This window comes from Chroicocephalus ridibundus, chromosome 5 (assembly GCF_963924245.1).
Source record: "Chroicocephalus ridibundus chromosome 5, bChrRid1.1, whole genome shotgun sequence".
NCBI classification, from domain to species: domain Eukaryota; kingdom Metazoa; phylum Chordata; class Aves; order Charadriiformes; family Laridae; genus Chroicocephalus; species Chroicocephalus ridibundus.
Genome location: NC_086288.1, coordinates 10,062,531 through 10,082,386, shown reverse-complemented (window position 1 = coordinate 10,082,386; position 19,856 = coordinate 10,062,531). Strand labels below are relative to the sequence as shown.

The window sequence follows — 19,856 nt, the reverse complement described above, 5'->3', positions numbered from 1 at the left end:
CAGAAATATGTTGCTAACAGAGGTAGAATCAATGCTGAGTTAGAAGCTTTTGTTAGTCTTCCATTTGGATACAAAGTTAATAGAAGGAACTTGTTACCCCTATTATACCAAAACGTAACACTAGAAGGGATGCAGGAGTGCTGTGGTGACTGATGTAATGTTTTATACAACTTTCATGCAGACAAGAGTTCAGGCCCATTATATTACGAAAAATGATTCTCTCAGGGATTCTAAAAAGTTTACTAACAGCCTCAAGTTGTGCTGGGGAGGCTTACATTGGATATTAGGAAAAATTTTTACACTGAAAGGGCTGCCCAGGGAAGTGGCTGAGGCACCATCCCTGGAGGTATTTAAAAGGTGGGTAGACATAGTGCTTAGAGATATGGTTTACTGATGGCTTTTGTCAGAGTTAGGTTGATGGCTGGACTCGATGATTAAGTATCTACTATTAAAGCAACAAAATAGACTTTTTGATCAGTAGATAAAATTTAGACTTTAATATAAGTTAACATCAGTGATGTTACAAACAGTCGATTTATGCACAGGTAATTAACCACAAGTCAGTTTACACTTGACATTCTTCACCGTTTAACTGTAATGCTAATATTGCTTTTATGGTGTTGAACATCAAGCACAAGTTCATCTCCAACCTGAACTTGGATGGGCTCATCGAGAACAACTGCAGCTTGTTTCCAGTGCGAGAACTCATCCGATGTATTCAAGCTATGGTCTTCATCTAGATGGATGTGATACCAGAAGGGAATTGCAGTGACTTGGCCAGACTTACAGATTTGTACCTAAAAATATTTAAAATATGAGTTTAATCGGTTATACCCTTTTCAAAGAAGTAAGAAAATAAAGTAGTTCAAACCAGCTCAATCCATTTCAGAGATACATGCAGACAAGTAAATTCTGTCTTGAAATTTTCAGCCAAGGTGAGCAATGAAGGAGCAGCTCTGCAGAAGAGCAGTTAAGCACACTTCTCACTTCATGTACACGCGACTCACCTTCACTTCTCTGCTGGAGCTGTTCAACAGAGGGTTCATGAGATCCAGCCTCAGAAGCTCTGCTGGCTTGCTCAAGGGTAGACACGGTAACGTAGAAAGATCCAAATACACACGAACAGGTACCTAAGAGTATACACCATAACCTCAGGCATCGATAGCCATTAAAAAGCGAAAAGTGAAGAGACTTAATCGTAATGCATAAGTTTCTATGAATTACTGTAATGCCTGTGAGACACAGCCATAACGCAAAATACACCCTTCTAATCCCTTTTGAAACGTGACTGTCGGCATACGCGGTGATGAAGGAGATACTAACAGCACAGTCACTCTTCTCTACAAGTAACATTGCACCTTTTGTTACTCAGACAAAGCTTCTCCCACACCAGTCCTAAAATAAATGTTACCCTTTTTAGTTTATGTCAAGGTCCCTGTTGGGTCACATAAACCTCTCTTGATAACTTCAACAGTACGAAAAAATTTCAGCTCTGCAGTTTTCTTGCAGTTTACACCAAAACTAAACAGCTAGACAGCTGCAGGCTTTGGAACTGTGCCTGGAAGACACCCACCAACTTCATACCTTGAACTGGTTGATAAAAGGGGCTATATTAAACCCAAGAGTTGGTTCTGTTCCTTGAACAGCACTCTCCAGTAACAGAGACTCTGATTCTACAAGCATCCCATATACCAACACATACTGTGGGAAAATCTTCCCTCCACTGTGAAGTAAACATCTGTAAAATGAGAGAGATTTCACCCCTAAAGCATTTCATTCAACAGCAATGAAAGAACATCAACTACATTTAAGAAAGGCACACTAGTTCTTCCTCCGAAGTCAAGTGCTCATAAGCATTTGAATTTGATCCCATTTGACCAGGAAAACTTGTCACATAATACTAAAACTGTGGAATTAAGTCATCTGTTCTCAGCATCAGTATTGGAAACAGTGATACTTCAAGATGAAGATAGTGAGATTTATTCATAGCTGCAGCATCTAATACTGAAGGACCGGCAGAAATGCTTATTAAAACCGGAAGTCACGCAGCACATGCTGTTGGGAGGCACTGGTAAAAGAGGCAGCGCACCCACAGGGAAACAAAGCCTGGTGGGAATTTAAGTCACCCTTCTTGGAAGTGTTTAACTGAAGTTGACAGCAATACAGGAAACAGCATTTTTTTCTGAAAAAAAAAAAAAACCAACACTGAGGCTTGCTTGGTCTCTTGCCACAGAATATCACACTGCTGAGAGCAGCAACATGACAGGAGACTTCACTCAGCGTAATATCAAAAACCTCCAATTCAATAGATTGGTTTAGGTTTCCTTCTCCTATAGCAGGCTTCTTCTCATAGGAATTAGGTATCTAAGCAGCTCGCTATTGGATGTATTTTCATGCCAACAGATTTGAGTCTACATATGATAAAAGTCAGAGTAACTTCCCATTTGTTCTTACAGCAAAAAATCTTTCAAGTCACCCAAAGATTTATTCAAAACTTAGAAAAGGTAATGACCATAAATTGCCTGGAATATTCTGTTGTCACAAAGCATGAAGAATACTGTACCTGGATATTGCAGCCTTTTCCATCACCTCCTGCTGGATTAAACCTGATGTCTCTATAACATCCAAGATAATAATACTCCACAATTTGTCCGACTTGGGTCTCTGTAGCACCACACTTTCATCTTCTAAGTGACTGAGCCAAAACTCTAACGTTTCCTTCGGGGAATGGTTAGCTTCTGAAATTACAGTAAGTGCTGCCTGGTGCTGTTCTTTCTCAATAGAACTGTAGGCTCTAACTGGTCCAAGTTTGCCAGCTATAACTGGCAGGATGGAAAAGCCTTCAGACACATCTAAAATGTACAAAGGATCAGGAGCCACATCTAGAGAGCTCTTGTTTTGGTTCTCTTGGAGGTTCACCCCACTGCCGTGTCCATCAACATCCATGGACTGTAAGTCCTTACTTGGATTTAATGACAACAGCACTTTGCCCATGGCTGCTTTAAAGCATTCGTGGTACGGTACGTTGTTCAGCAGGGCTATTTCCGTGGATTCCAACACACACACTTGACCATTGCCGTCCTGTTTGTTACTTGTCTGAAGACCAGCCAGAGCATTACATAGTTCAGCCTCATTGCCCAAACTCAGCGCATCGTCTCTGTCACCGACGTCCATCCCACACTCTGAAGTCAAAGAGGAAATCTTCTGGATCTTCAAGTAGCAGTCTTGGCAGCAAACTTCCATCATTACAGTATCTCCAGTCTTCACAGAATAATCTTGGCGAAACAGCACAAAAAAGTCACTTTACAGCAAACATCAGTGAAGCAGCCATACAGTGCTTAAAAACAAAAACCAAACCACAAAAGCATTACCTCATTTCTGCTTACTAGCGTGTATAAAAGAATTGTTCTAGTCTGGAGCTTACAAGCTGAAATCTGCAACTGTGTGTAAATATTTGCCCTAAACTGTCCCATACTACAAAAAATCCATTTATCCTCAAAATAAGCCTTTTTATGATAAACAGATATTACTTCAAGTGTTCTGTCAACAGCAGAGCAGAACAAAAACAGCCTGGTAAAGAAATTGCTTTTGCTTTAAAATGCTAAATATTAAATATTTACATTTTAATACCTCCTGTAGACAAAGGTAGATTTGTTGTTACATGGAAAACAACAGCTACAGTTTAGAAAGGGTAATTTATTCCAAGTAAGTTTTACTGGAACATTTATTTACATATTTATGGTGTACAGCTCAAGACGGTCTTTGGATATTCTCTGTATATGTTCTAAGAAGGTAAATCCACTGATACAGACCAGAAATTTGAAACAGAACTGCTACTGTTTGACAAACATTTCTTTCAATGGCAACACAGGCTACAAGAATCTCTTCCCTCACCTACACTTTCAGTTGAGCCAGTCTATAGCACAGCTGCCCCTACTGTCTCTCGATACTAAATTCGGAGGAGCTATGGACTCCCTTGAGGGTAGAGGCTTTACAGAGAGATCTGGATGGACTACAGAGCTGGGCAATCACCAACTCTACAAAACTGAACAAGAGCAAGTGCCAGATTCTCCACCTGGGACAGGGTAATCCTGGTTATACGTACAATTTGGGGATAAGAGGGCTGGAGAGCAGCCCCGCAGAAAGCGAGCTGGGGGCGGATGGCAAATTGAATGAGTCAGTGTGCCCTGGCAGCAAAAAGGGCCAACTCTAATGTCCTGGAGTGCATCGAGCACAGCACAGCTAGCCAGCTGAGGGAGATGACTGTCCCACTCTACACTGCACTGGTGCAGTCCCACCTCGAGTGGACGGTCACCAGAACGGGCTCCCCAGGGAAGTGGTCACAGCACCAAGCCTGTCAGAGTTCAAGGAACATCTGGACAACACTCTTAGTCATGTGATTTAGTTTTAGATAGTCCTGAGAGGAGCAGGGAGTTGGGACTCAATGATCCTTATGGGTCCCTCCGGATAATTCTAAGATTCTATGAAACAGGAGAATGGAAAATGGGTGAATGGAGAGTAGAGGATGCAGGAGTGGACAGTGCCACTGTGTGTGTGTGGAGAACGGTATTCAAACTGAGTCCAAAAATGGAGGCGAGGGGTAGGTGGGAATGTTTAGTTTTGGTTTTGTGGCAGTAGCAGCTATCAATTCCTACCTCACGTCCCCCACCTCCCTTTCACAAGTCACATCTTGACTAAGTAAAGCCAGTCAGTAGCCCCACTTTTTGGAGTTGCTCCACAATGCATTTAATCCAGTATAGAAAAAAAAAGAACTTAATGAAAAGCATTCTCCCAGATCTTAAGCAGGTCCTTTTCTGCTTCATAGCAGAGTCACACGAACAAGACTTGTGCACTACAGTCCAGAAACGTGCTCAGGAACCACCTCACAGCTACTTGCTGTTCAACTTTTCCTAAACCTATTTCCTGCCACTTTCTAATCTCCGAGATAACCTAAACTAGCTCAAAACCAAAATGAACCCAAGTTAATATACTGCAACAAGAAAATCCACAGGACATACCAAGGAGGCCCTGCACAGGATAGACTGCCTGTTCCCAACAAGTTTCCTCACTGGGACTTGTAGATAGAGTGTGCTCATCATCAAGCTGTAGTACAAACCACACCACAATAGCATCTAGTATTCCTCCTTCAGTGACTGGCAGGCTGAGCTTCCAGGGCTTTCTAGCTGCAAGGCTTTTCAGCTCCTGACCAAAATGCAAAGAGAAAAAAAGTGTGAGATCGTTTCTTTCCATAAATAAAAAATGTTTTTTATTACACTAAGTCGCTCAAATTTCTGCAGCAATCCGTGAGCGCACCCAACAGAAACCTGAAGTTAACAAGCTGCTTCAATACCAATTATCCTTAGTATGATAGCATAGGAATTGTCTTCCCACATGTAAGTGCAGTTATGCACACAACAAACCTGCCCCCATCAGCCATTAAAGCAAACATATCTACATCTAAAAACGTACGTATTTAAAAACACTGAAAACTGCAAGAAAGGACTTTAGACTGGCAAGGCTTGCCTTACGAGAAGTAAACCGAGCCAGTCTTTGGACTGGATTGAAGCCAATGCTTAGGTACTACATACTTAGGATATTTTCTCTGCTACCTGGGCTTTGTGTAAAAGCTCAGGCATACGCAATTTCACTACTGGAAAGAACTAAGATCTCCCCCTAAAGGGATCAGGTTATAAATTCTCCAATACTCCTAAAATGTTTTGAATATGTAACAAGAATTAGGTACATTTTTAGGTACTTCCACGTACAATTTATCTTCCTCAGTAATTACCTTTTGTTACGAACATTCACAAACGTAAAAGGCCCAGCTCTAATGTAGATAGTTCCAGCATAAGCCAAGTAACAGGAGGTCAGTCACAAGGGACCAAAGATTGTCTTAGTCACAACCCTTCTATTTAGTAACACAACGGCCTTGCCTAAACATTTATCAGCTTCCCGATCTGCTTATGTCAACATTTCTCCTTTCTAAGTTTCAATCTTATTATACACAGGGCAAACAAAAAGTTCCACTCTAAGAGTAGCTCTCACACACTGCGTTTTTTTATTTTTCCCTTTTTTATTCTCATTCTGTGTTCTCCAAGAGTTGGTCTACCTCTCTTCTCACAACTGAGAGATGTCTGGACAATGCATGTGTCAGAATTACTGGATGCTATTAAAGTTCATAATGAGATCTCACTGCTCGTCAATAAAAGTACTTTGCTGCTAGTCATTTTTTCTATACATCAACTGGAGAAACAAAAAAAGGGCAGGAAGTTGAAGCTTTGCTGGCAGTAAGCCTCTTGAAGCAAGACAGCAAGAGCACAAGCACGCATCTGTTTCTCAGTTTCTGGGAAGTTCAGAAGTGTATTTGATATTAAAAATATTCTTCCTGATTATTCCTTAAAAGCAGCAGGTTCACAGTTCTCATCCACTAGTTTAGTAACTGTAGTGTTACATCCCTATCTTGTGGCACACAACACTTAAAACCCACTTGAAGGCAGTTATTCCAGCCTTCTCCACTCTCTGCCATGTTGCTTATCCTGTATTTATTCCTCACATTTGTCCACTGCATGCATTTTTTTCTATTATTTATGACAGTTACAGACTCAAACAGCTCTAGCACATCAGGATGCCAATTTATCAACTAGTGCAGTTAAAGACACAGCAAAGAAAATAAAGCAACAATCCAGGAATAGGCAGAAAAAAAACCCAAAATGATGCTGTGCCACATTTCTCTGAATGATAAAAAGATAACTTGCATTAAAAAAAAAATTTCAGGAAAAACCACAGGAAGAATGCAGTTATCAAGTTTCCTATGTCTTGATCCAGAATTTCTCAAATATTCCACACAGTAACTTCTCATTAAAATTAGAAAGAGCCCATACCTGTAATCATTGGCAAGAGCTCAGTTCCTTTAGGGCCTGAAAGTGCGACTGAGCTTTAATTACTGGCTGTTGAGGTAAACACTCACTTCCACTCCCAGTGGCACTGATCTGCTGCCAGCAAACACGCACGCAGGTAGTACCTGGCTAAGTGCAAGTGTCTGCAGCCTGTAATTATAGCCACATCTCATTCCCCTGCCTGGGGAACGGGGAACTGGGATGCTGCTAATAATAGGAGTAATAAAGTAATCGGCATAAAACTCAACTGCCTTTTTATTTTTTTTTTTTAACTTCTTACCATTATTTCTCTGACCTGTACTGATGTCTTTGAAGCCTCTTACAACTCAGTTTGAGAAACTATTGCACCATATTTTTAAGTCTTTTTCTCAGTTCTGTCAATTTTGGTCAGCATAGTTAGTACGAGCAGATAAGAGCAAAATCCCTCTCTTTCTTTGACGTACGAGTTTAGAAAATGGGCCTTTGAAATTACCGTACTAGTGCTAAGTGATTACATATTTGAATTTCAATCTTTAGTAGGTAATTCTGCTACTGTCTGTTAAGTATAGCAGGTTTTTTTTATTCCAATAGGAGCAGACACAATTTTTCTTTTTTATTTTTAGCTGCACTAATTGAACATTCCTGTGTGGCCACGACAAAAACAAACAGACAAAACAAACACAAAAGCCCCACGTTGAAAGTAACCTACTGGTGTTTGGAACTGTCCTATTTGCTCAGGGACAAAAGTAACAACAAACAGTAACCAGTGATTCCCAGTAAGTTAATTGCATCTCTTCCCATTACCTTTACTTGTCAAATATTACCATTTCATGACAGGAACATTCCCTTAGTCTAACTGAAACTTCAAAGGAGTAGTTCTGAAACATGGTTTAAACAGTAACACTGTTTTTCACTCGTTAGAATTATCTTTCCATCGCCAGCAGGCAGATGCTTAAGAGTAGCCAGCTGAGATGAGAGTAACAGCTTCTTATTGATGCTAGAAGCAGAAGCAACATTAGGTCACAGAGAGATCGCTCCCAGTAGTATACTAAAGAGCCTTGTCTTATTTCATTTTTAATCTCAGGATGTCAGACAAGCCAACTAGGAAAAGCTATTGATTCAGGAACATTGCAATTCCTGGCCAAGCAGTAGCCAAGAATAATTTCATTTATATAACAGAAACTATTTTTAGCTCTGACTCAACACTAACTCCTCACCACCGGTCAATGAGCAAGAAACACACCAGAGATCAGATGTATCATCTTTTTAGCATGCTCAGCTGCTAGTGGCTGAGGTCCCTGCCTTAGAGCTCAGGCCTATTTTGTATATGCATACAACCGTATTTTGTGCAAAATACACAAAATAATGCTACCATATTTTAGAATGCCATATTACAGAAATACCAGCAGATACCAAAGAAGCTGAAGGGTGGAATCAACCTGATTAAATAGGGTAAGATAATTTTTTCATGTCTCCTCTCTTTTATGCTTACCCATCAATGCTTACAAACATTTTCACGCCAGATGCAAAATACATCCTTTCTCTTTTGTCTTAAGAGTTTCTTGAAGACTCTAACTTCAGAGGAATAAACTAAGTCAGCTCCACAACTGCAGAAGTCATTTAAGATCTACCTATTGCATTCTTCTTCCCGCTCCCTGCACTGAGGCTGGCAGTTGTTTGACCCTTTAGTGACCTACTCTAGTTCCCTAAACTATGTCAAATAAAATACTCCACCTTCAAAAACTCTGAGACTGTCATCTGATGAATCACATCACCAAACAACCAGACAAGTATCAAAACCAGCAGAGGGTTTCAGTGCAGCCCTGCCAACTTTGCACTTATGAACTGTTCTGAAATTGAATCCGGAAAGCAAATAAAATACAGGGCTCTCATTATTCATAAATAGATTACTTATGAAGGACGTAAAAAAAAAGTCATTACCTGCAGATTGTTGAAATCTACTGTCATTACTTGACAGGGTTCTGTCAGAGGTACGTAACCTCCAGGGATACGACTGAGCTTCTCAGTGGTGTAAGGTTCAACAGTTTCCTCCGAACCAGCAGAAGCATATGTTGGACTAAAGAACTGCACCGAATTTGGCAAGCGCACACCAGCAACTTCTTGCATTCCCACTCTGGGAGTAAAGGAAAAAAAGGGGAAGAAATGAAACCTCAAACAATCTGACCAAAAAACCCAAAGGAAATTCTTCCCAGGCTGGCTAAGTATTTTTAAATGCACAAAGTGTAAGAATAGAAAAACTAAAAAGTAATAAAACTATTTTGTGGGGGTTTTGTTAGTTTCAGACCGGCTCTAAAGCACAGAAAATGCACATCACTTTGAAGAATCAGAACTGAATGCTGCCACTAGAAACTGAGAAAAAAGCCCAGTACATCCTTTGTCAAAGGCCACAGACTTTTGGCCCCTTAGGTACAATTCCTTGAGTCTTGACAGAGAACTAGAAAGAATATACCCTGCGATAATAAGACAAATAACGCTTTTCTGCTGCTGTTGCATTAGACAGGTAACGACGATGTTTCTTTCAGGTGAACAGAATAGTCAGAACAAAGATAGATAGATAGATATGCAATAGGAAAATTCATTTTTGGAGTCTCTTTGACATAAAACTTTCATTTTGCAGTACCTTTATGTATTTACCAAGCACAGAATAAGGCATTTTTCATAGTTACATAGCTGCAAAGAAAGTCTCAGTGTTGATTTCTTGGTGGAAAAGGCTTTGACAACTCAGAATACATGTATCCTCTCTTGTTAAGATAGAGGATCGATTACGTTTCTAAGAACAACCTTATACAAAAAGCTTCAAAGAAGAAAGAATGCTGAAACTGCTTTAAAACAATTTCATACACTGTCCACCTCTTAGGTTTGAGGTCTTAAGATATATCCTCGTTTTCAAAGTATGAGCCTGGAAGTTACATGAGACCAAGTCTCGTACAAGCTACACTTTAGATTATTCTGAAAACGTACATTTGTCTGTGAAGGACTTAGCGCTTACCATTTAAGTGAGAGCTATGAGCAAATCTATATTCTTATAGTGAGATCTAGCACTCACAAGTTCAAATGACAACTCGTTAAATTTCTATTTCTAGAACTATTTTTAATTCTGAGTCACTTTCTTGGGAACCTCCCCTCCCTGCAAAAGATCTCCCTCCAACTAAGTATGACCAGCCAGGCTGTCTGATAATATTTTCATCAGATACGGTCATCTCCTTGATCCAGAGAAGCTCCCCATCATGGAATTGAATAGGTTGCCTTTTCTCATAACCTGGATTCTTAGGCCTACATAACCTGAATTCTAGATTCTTGTATTTTGAACATTATGCATAGCTAAAGTACAAAAGTGAATCAGATTCCATCTTTGGAGCAGAGTCCCTAGCAGTAAGAGTGTATGTATCATATAGAAAGCACAAAGTACAAGTACTTCACAATAAACACTAAGAAATACAGCAACATTATTAACAATTACAATCTTCTCAGTGGCTCAGTGAAGTAACTTAGATATTTTAACAAGGATGAGAATGTATCCTCCTTCATTTGAAACTGAATCCATGCATTATTTTAACAGCTGTTGTACGAGGCCTATATTGTGGAATAGGTCAGCAGATTTTTATTGTCATGAACCCTTCTGGCTTCGATACGTAAGCACAGAAGTAGAGCCACTTTATTATCTCCCTTTCTGGGGCCCAACTGACTAAAAATTAAGCATTAAAAAAACATGACACCTGTAATTCTTAGGGTGACTCAAGTTGGTAAATTAACCCATATTCTGGTATATTTTATGCAAAATGACTAGATGTACATGCACTAACGGAGCACACCTATGTTCTCCTAGAATATTGTTTTACTGTTACATATGACTCTTGAAAGATACCTAGTTCAAACTTGAAAAACAATATGCAGGATACTCTGGTATCCTAAAAGTTTTGTGGAAGTTTAGATTTATCCTTAGTAGAACTCAAGTTTTCTCACAAGTTTGTCAGTTCATTTGTTCTTCTGGAAGTAAACACATTTCACATGGATGTGAAACAACTGCTTCAAAGAGAGAGCAAGGACTCCAGGAGGAAATGAAAGCTTACCATGAATATATATATATATATGCTAGTTCAGAATTAAGCAAGGCACGTATTCAGAAAGATAATACTAGGTGGGGCTGTTAACACTTAGGCTTTACAAAATCCTCTCCTCATACCCTGAAAAGATTACATCCAGCAGCAAGGTTTGGAACAGATTATAAGGAGGGTAAAATGAGGGAGGATAAAGGCCAAGTGTTAATCCGAGAATCTCCAATACAGTAACTGAGAAGTGTTAAAAGCATGTATTTCAGCATAACTGAAAATCAAGATTTTTTGATGAAGTGATCCAGAAAGTCTGAACCACAGAGGAAACAAACAAACGAGCCTGGAAAAGGGGTGGGAAAGTGAGAGCAGGAATCTATTTAGTGAAAACATAATGAACCATTTGAAAAATGAAGAGAACAATAAATGAAAAATCCTCAATAAAAAACACCGGTCTGTCTTCCCAAATAAAAAATAAGGATTCAAACTGTGTTAGAGTTTAAACATACCTGTGATGTCTACGTATCTCTCTGCATTCCACTGCCATCCCAAATATCGTAGCACTTGCAGGAATGACTTTGCCGTAATTTCCAGTACCGACATCTTGATTTTTAGGCTGTGAAAACAGGAACAACAACATGCAATGAGAGAGTGACCTATTTCTACCATTGCTGCAAAGCCTAGGTTACATATTAATAAGCCATTCAATATTACGGTCAAAATATCGGAAAGTTCTTAATGACCAGTAAAGTTTCTGGTCTTAGTCATTCCAGTTGACCGTTAAGGATTTTCCTAAATACTGTGTTTCAATATATCCATGCACCAGCTTTACTTTTCAGTCTACTACTTCCTCTGCGTACCTCTAAAATGTTTTTTAACTTGTATTCTGTTAGAATATATTGAAACATTTGAGGACCTTTCCTTTATGCATCATTCCTACACTTAACACTAGAGGTCATCAGTTTCAGTCCAATACAACACAAAAAGCTTTCAACCCGGTAAGACTTTTTTTAAAATTACTTGGAATCAATGCAACATCAAAATAAAAGAAATGTCCTTCTATTTCATAAAACCTAACAGAGGTTAATCCATATAAGGCTCCTTGTCATATTACTTTGCTCAATGTATGCTAGCTAAAATGCAAAATACATGAAGTAAAATCTGAGAGACTCTGTGGAATAGTTCAGTCTTCCAGAAAAGTTCAAAGTTAGCAAAAATAAATTAAGAGCATAAGCATAAGGCATATTTACCAAACTATAAGTGACTGTTCCCTAGTGTTATGATGAGAAATAATTCTACCATAATTCAGCACTTTCTGCTTAGACTGACATGTCTTTCTGCTACTAGTTGGTGTCTCAAAATGACCCAGCTGCAATCAAACTTGCAGGAAAACAGTGCCTTTAAAACACACACAAATCCCTCTGGTGTTACTTACAAAGAGGGGGGTTGGGGGTGGGCTGGATGGGTGGGAAGAAAGGAATGAACAGCGATCAAGAGTGAACCATCTCTGTGTGCTGGAAAGTTATATCGGGGAAACCTGCATTGCAGGTTCCTGTCTACTCAGAACACAAGCTCACAGAAGTACCACGTACGCAGTTGCTTCATTGCCTTTCACCAAAATCAAATTCATAGAACAAACCCAGATGACTCATTTTGAAAATATGAATTGGTATAACATATTTACAAGACAGTTGTTCCTCATTCACCTGTGTGTGAATGTGTGCACATGTGCGCACGCAAACATATATGCACAAATATGTATCAAACAAAACAGGAGTCCCATTTATACACATGTATCCCCATCATCTACCTTTGGTTGTAAAAGTAGATGTTCCCAAGCATGTATCAAGCTCTCCACAATTCCCTCTCCAAATAAACCAGCATCAACTGTTTCTGTGACAACCAAGGAAACTCTAGATGAGAAAAAGGACACCATGAAATATAATGTATAACATACATTCCTGTTAACGGTCATTCTTTTAAAGAAAAAAAAAAAATAATCACCACACCAATGTGAGCTCAGATCAAAACTTTCACCAGTGTTCTAAAGTTTCAATAGGCAATTTAATTCTTCCAACAAATGATTTGGTTTGATTTGTTGTTAGAAGTTATTCAAGATGTAGACAAAAGAGAATAAATATGGAGCAAGAGTTTACCATAAAGCTTCTTGTTCAGTGTTTATAAATAAATTCTGTGGGAAGAATCTAGCCAAAACAGGAAGATGCTTCAGCCTGGGCACACAGCCAACACTGCTGCAGAATATGTATTTTGTCTGAATCTTGTACAAAAGACGCAGGCACGCGTGTTAAAAAGGAATAAGAAAAAAAACCCTATAATCAAAGCACAATAAAATTCCTATGTAGACTAACGGACCCTAAAATCCTAAATCCTTTGGATTTAAACCAAAAAACATATGGCACGATAAGACGAGACATTTCCAGAACAGTAACAATTTATTCCTGACAGGTGACACCCAGTAACCCTCCATAGACGCTGAGAGGATACAAATGATCAGTTACTGTAGCTCAGCTGCCGCAATTAGAAAAGGCTTGACTGGCACACTAAACCATGGGAGCTTCATCACTTCAGATTACGAGCCTGTACCATCACCAGATACTTTATTACATGTTAGTAATTCAAAGTAAAATGGATTGTTTCCTTCTCACACTTCATCTCCATCCCTAGCAGCAGTGAGCTGAAGTAATAAAGCAGTCCTTCGCATATACTAAAGCGAACAAAAATCCCCTCAGATTTCTACCTGCTAGAAATTGACAGACCCTCCAGAAGAATCCCTGCTGAATGGGACAGTGAGCAAAGAGGAGGGTAACATAAAAACCTAGGTCACATATACTGAAAGCTGTGACGCTGATCAAGTTCTAATTTGCCAAGAGCAATTCCCAACTGCTGATTTGTCCCAGTAGCTCTTACTATGCTTTAGAAGACAATACTTAATTGGAAAAATAAGCTACTTAATTTTCCAAAGCACATGGATCTCTGCTATACAGACAGGTGGGCAGCTGTGTACATACAAACAAAAAGCTCAATACAAACACAAAACCCTACTCTCACAGGACAAATTTCACCGAATTTTTCTCCAATATCCCAAGTCACACTGAAAGCCCTATGGATGCCTGCCACGGCAGGGTGCTGACTTTCACAGCTAGAGTCAGCCCAGCCACCACCAGCCTTACAGATGCAAACAACCAGGAACCCACACGCCTGATGTGGCACCTTTTCACCTCTAAACACAGTAGCGCTCTCCTTAGGGGACAGAGGGGAGGGGAAGTTTTCCCTCACTCCCTGATCAGAAGCGGCAGACAACCTGCAATTTCTGATCTCTCTGACAAACACAGAAGATGACATGGAGTTGCAGGGGTGTGGTGTGTCCCACAAACAGTCTTCCTTTGCAGGCCCTATTACATACCTCCATCCTACTCATGGGCTACAGAAGTAAGTCACAAGTTGTTAAATATAAAAGGGCATTAAAATTACTTTTATGATGTAGTAATCTGTCTTTTCCTGTTGCTGAAATATAATTGCATATGCCCCAAAGCTCCCACTATCAGAGAATTAAACTCCGTAATTTATGACATTGTTGATCTACCGTGGAAATCAGTATGATCTAAAAAACACGCTATCATTCCTGCACTGCTTTATAAAAACATAAAACATACAGAGAATCTTCTCCCATTATGGTTAATATCATAGGCAAAGTTATTTCCTGCTTAGGTCACAGGGTATTTTCTAGAAACTAGAAGCAAATTAAAAATAATATCACAACAGAGCGCAATAACGTACCTTTCAGGTATGTGCTTTGGAATTTCTAGATCGAGTGACTTCAAATGCAGGAGTTTAATCTCTCTTTCCATATTATTTGCTGCCACAACATCACGGGCAAGTTCGTACATGGTTTTTGATAATTCACAGGCATAGATAAAAGATGCTCCTGCCTTTTTTGCAAACATACTGAAAAACAAGAATCAGCGCTTTTTCCCTCCAATTTAAATCATTTTAGGTAAAGCATGACCAGATACCGAATGTTCTTAAGTTTTATTTCTGCATCTGCTTTATATTTCTGAGAAAATAGTTCAAGTCTAAAAATCATCTAATATCTCTTATGTGAACACTGATATTGCACAAATTGATATCCTCCTGATATGCTATCACCAAAAAAAAATTAAAATACAGGTAGCATAAGGCTACTCCGCAGCTATGCTAAATCCACTCTTTATACTAGAGCATTTTCATTAAGTGATTTTCGACACAAAAAGCAGCTGCATCAAATAAAAAAAATGGGTTCTAAAGATACTACTAGACACTAACCTCCAGACTCAGGGACTCCTGAAAGCTTTGTTTCCTTTAAGTTTTGTCTCAATAAAGGCATGAAAGTTCTTTTTGGTTTTTTTTTTTTTACTAGCCAACAAATTTTGTTAGACAAACATGCTTCTATTAAGTTCATATTAAATATGCACTTATGACACACCTCAAGATTCCTGTTCCTGTTCCAATATCAAGGACAGATTTGCATCCTGACTGGACAGCATTCTCAATTGCTTTTAGGTAAGTAAGATTCCTCTTGGTATCGTTGAGCATGATGAAGTGCCAGCGTTCCACAAGCCAGTTTGCAACACGGTAAAAATTCTCCTTTGCATCAGCAAAGTCTGGGTTAAGCTTCACTGCTTTATGGAAATATCCAGCTGCTTCATCCCTAAAGCCCATTCTAATAGTAAAAATGACAAAAAAAAAAAAAAAAAAAAAAAAAAAAAAAGAAAGCATGCATTCATCTGCCAAGTATCCATAAATATCTGTAGATCTATAAAGAGGTCTTATATGAGTTAAAAGACAATGGAAATATTTTGCACCGGTTAGAACGATTATCTTTAGAAACACTGATATTGCCTTATGAAAAAGAATGATGTACAGCTCTACATCAAAGCACTTTAAAATGCAAAGGCAGTAAGAAATACGATTGTGCACACCAGTCTTCATCTACTACTACATCCTTGACAAAGTAAAACACGTTTTGCAAGAACTTACTGCAACAACATGACTGCAGCAACTCTGCAATCCAGCCTCACAGATTTTCAAGTCAAGAGGATGCTACAAAACCATTCTAGAACGTACCGTAAACCAAGCAAGTTTTGAGGTGCCAGTGCTTGTGTTAAGCGGCAAGTTTGGAACTAAATTGTGAACTTGAAGCAAGTTTTTATGATACCTATAACATATTTTCCAATCAGACAGCACTGAAAAAAACCCAAACTATGAAATACAAGAAACATGTACATTTTAATACAATGCTGGAAGAGTTTTTCCTTAAAACAAATAAAATAATCACAAAAAGCAAACCTAACCAAAACTATCTGGACCCAGGACCCACAGTTTCAATCTTAAAAATTCCAGTCTCAGAAGATCTTAGAATCCTGAGCAACAGCAAAGCACTATGTTTTGGACTGTATGGAGAAAGCGGGAAAAGAACGCTTTACACTGATAAAAACATAAACTCAAATCACTTAAGAATAGCTGTACACAGAACAGTATATGCGACCAGCTTCTTCACTTCAAAGGTCTGTTATATCTGACCTCAAGAAGGACCAGAATTAAAAAGACAGTTTACAAAGGCAGTAGTTTTCAGGAATCTAACAGGAAAGAAAGGAAGAACTTCAAAAATTGCAGGTTAACCACAAGTATATTTAACACAGCGGCTGAACAATTTTGGTCTCTCTTTTTGTTTAGTAATTCCTTAATAAATTGTTAGAAAATATCTCAAGGCAGTGCTTTTACTTTTAAGTTTTTACTTCAGTAAAAGTAAAGTAAAAAAAAAAAGTAAAAGTGGTGGTGTTTTTTTTTGCTGTGACTATCAACGTTTATTTTAGCATTGGCTACTCTACTTGAAGCTGACAGAGATCTGAGTACAACGGTACACACTCTACAGCATTATGCACATGCTTGCATTTACTTCTTTTAAGCACATTTTACGTGCTCTGTTGAATTAGGTATTGTTTATTAACATACAATACTAAACATGAGCCTTACAAAAACTAAATATACATTACCACAAACCTGAAAAGATGTTCTCCCATACTATTACATATCACTTCATCGTTCGGATACAGTTCAAGTGCTTGCTCATAACAGTTAAACAGATCTTGAATCCGTGCCAGAGAATCTAGCTCTTCTGCCCATTTAAAGAGAGTAAACTGAAATGTTTCCTAGAAAATAAAATGTGTATCACTGAGTTGCTGGCAGTTATGAGAAGTAGAGAACTGAGCCCTGAAAACATCTGGAGGTATTCTGACGTGCACCTGAACACCCTTGTTTCCTTAAGGGGCAGTGCACAATCATTTGCTATCATCCCAAGTCAGCTGGCTTACTGGAAGAAGCAGAAATAAACTCTCAGATATCCACACAGGGTATCATCACCCACCAGCGTATACTGAGAGCCCATGTGTATATTAATGCATGCTATACTACAAGCCAATACTAATAAGGCCCTACTTTTATTAAACTTATTTGACAAACACAGGCTAAAAGTGTATCAATTCCCTTCCCACAGGCATACACAGCTTATTAAACAAGTTGTTGGCTGTCCCCATTACTACTGTTTTCTGCTTTTATTCAGAAGACTGAATAGGAAAATCAGTTACATAAAACAAATCACAAGCACAGAACGCGTCACAAAGCCTCAAGAGGAACACAGTAAATAAAATTGTTTCAAGTAATTCAAAGAGCACTTACTTTGACGCTACTTTTTAACTCAGGAGCTAGATTCAGTACGAGGAGATAGTGAGCATATGCAGTTCCAAAATCCTGGTCCTCCAGGCAATGCTGCGCACTCTGCAAAGACCTGGAAACCAGCTCCCGCCTTCCGGCTTCCTGACCACCTCTGTTGTTACAACGAAGCTTAGCGTTGGGGTTGGGCATTCTGAAGGAGGTAAATACTCGCTCTTCCTAAAATAAAAAAAAAGTTGTGTCTACTGCAGGCCAAAAAGTCACACACAAAGCTGACAGATCAAACATTTGCATTTTCACTGGCATTGGTAAATACATCCTCCCTCCCCCCAGATCCTAAGCATTCAAAACCATGCTCATCTTTATGCCATTGATAACTCCATTAACTTTAAAATGAGTGTTCACCATTCAAAAGTCAGATGTGCATCACCTTTATGTTAGACCTGGTCCTGGAAACAGTTTACACCTCTTTGCTTTTTAAAATTAGTTTTTGTAATACACACTTTAGCATGTCTCTGACCAAACAGTTCTGCACACTGGAAATTCGTGCACTCATAATTTTCATAATCAACCACAAAATCTGCAGGTTAAAACCTTTCCACCCCAACAACAGTATCTTCGTAAAGCAAAGACTCCCAGAACAAGAGCTAATGAGCTCACATGGTTTATTTTACACAAGGCAACATAACTACTTTTACCCTTAAAAAAACCTTAAAGATTTAACAGATTAAATATGCGCATTTTTATAACTGCTATGGTTACCACTTTGAGTTTTAATGCTTACCTACATAACAGGGCCTGATACCACCTTCAGGATTTTCAGGTGTATCCTAAAGCTGAAGAAAGTGAACGTTACATGGAGAGGGACTGCAGGGAACGCAGCACCATCACAACTAGACGCTTTTTTTTTGGTTTTTGCTTGAAAAAAAAAAAAAAAACAAACCCAAATATCGGCCACGTCCCAAGTGAGCACCAGCAATTTACGCAGGGGCCCGCAAAACCAGGAACAGCCGTGCAAACCCGCCTGCCACAGGGATGTGGGGGCGCGGGGGCTGAGAGGACGAGGGGCCTGGCTCCCACGGGCGGGAAAACCTCACAGGCCGCACCGCCGCCAGACACAGCCCCGCCCGCCGGACGAGCCCTAGGGTGGCCCCCCCGGCGCAGGGAAAGCAGCGGGGCAGGGCGGTGGTGGGAGGCTTCCCCTGCGCCTGGGGCAGGGGCTCCCGGGGCCTTCACCTGCTCGGCGCCGAACGGGGCTCCCAGACGGCCGAGGCGCACGCTGCGGGACGCCGCCATCTTCCCGCCGGGCGGAAGCCGCCGCGCACGCGCAGGGCGGCAGGCGCCGACCCGGGCGGGAACCAGAGGCCGCGCCCTGAGGGGGCGGCCAGCACCGCCCCCCAAGGAGCCCCCTGCCCAGGGATCGGCCCCGCAAGCCCTTCCAGGCAAACCCCGGCCCCGCTCACCTCCTTAACGGACGCGTTCGAGGATCGTAAGGCCTAACGCGGGATTGCGCACAGCAATCTTTATTTCTGTTCCATTTGTGACAAGAGGTGTGTGGTCGTCGACACCCGTACCCTCCCTCCCCCCCCAAGCTTTTTTTTTTCTACAATTTTAAGGCGTGGACATTCACTTACTTCATCTTTATTTTCTTAAAGGAACAGCTGTGACTTACATGCTTTTAAGAACGGCGAAAAGTCAGATTTTGGGACAGAAACTAGCGTTACAGAAAAGCTAATGCTTTGAAAGGTGACAAGAAGCAGGCACTACACAACTAAAAGAAAATTCATAACTTTATTGGTAAGTAAAAGGTTTGAGAAAAGTACAGACAAAACTCTGTAAACTGTTTTTTTAATGCTAGTGTAGCTCATGACTTTTCAGGTGAAACATGGTGAATCGACTAAAAACTGTTCTACGATTTCTTCATGCACAGGCGCAATAATGGTAATTATTTTCCATGTTCTTTCTCCATCCACATCCAATCTTTTAAAGCTGGTAATTCAGCTCATATGAACACAGGACTAAAAGCAGTGCTAAATCCAGTCCCTCGCTGTTCGATGCTGTTCACACGTGTTCTACCACCTTAAATGTTTACCAGATGTAGTGCAAGAACCGCACGCTGTGCAGGCAACTGCCCTGTAGTTATGGTGTTCCTAAAATTTAGTTTTAATTCCACTGTTGGTAA

The 19,856-nt window shown here is 39.9% G+C and overlaps 1 protein-coding gene across 3 annotated transcripts; it reads right to left on the bottom strand.

Annotated features, from left to right (window-relative positions):
• Window positions 1–477: 477 nt before the first annotated feature.
• Window positions 478–19,251, bottom strand: PRMT9 (protein arginine methyltransferase 9). 3 transcript variants are annotated; one of them, XM_063335373.1, is made up of 14 exons: window positions 19,138–19,251; window positions 18,459–18,510; window positions 17,681–17,893; window positions 17,006–17,154; window positions 15,429–15,665; window positions 14,744–14,911; window positions 12,756–12,858; window positions 11,455–11,561; window positions 8,817–9,009; window positions 5,019–5,202; window positions 2,564–3,275; window positions 1,585–1,738; window positions 1,008–1,130; window positions 478–797 (listed from the first exon to the last, which is right to left on the bottom strand). In XM_063335373.1, exons 3-14 carry the CDS (start codon window positions 17,864–17,866, stop codon window positions 582–584), a joined length of 2,532 nt encoding a protein of 843 aa, XP_063191443.1. In that variant the 5' UTR covers window positions 17,867–17,893; window positions 18,459–18,510; window positions 19,138–19,251; the 3' UTR covers window positions 478–581. The 3 variants fall into 3 exon arrangements, 2 of the variants coding, with proteins under 2 accessions (XP_063191443.1, XP_063191442.1); XM_063335372.1 differs by lacking the exon at window positions 19,138–19,251 and adding an exon at window positions 18,911–19,016; XR_010071132.1 differs by lacking the exons at window positions 1,585–1,738; window positions 19,138–19,251 and adding an exon at window positions 18,911–19,016 and having other exon boundaries at window positions 660–797.
• Between the last annotated feature and the right edge of the window lie 605 nt (window positions 19,252–19,856).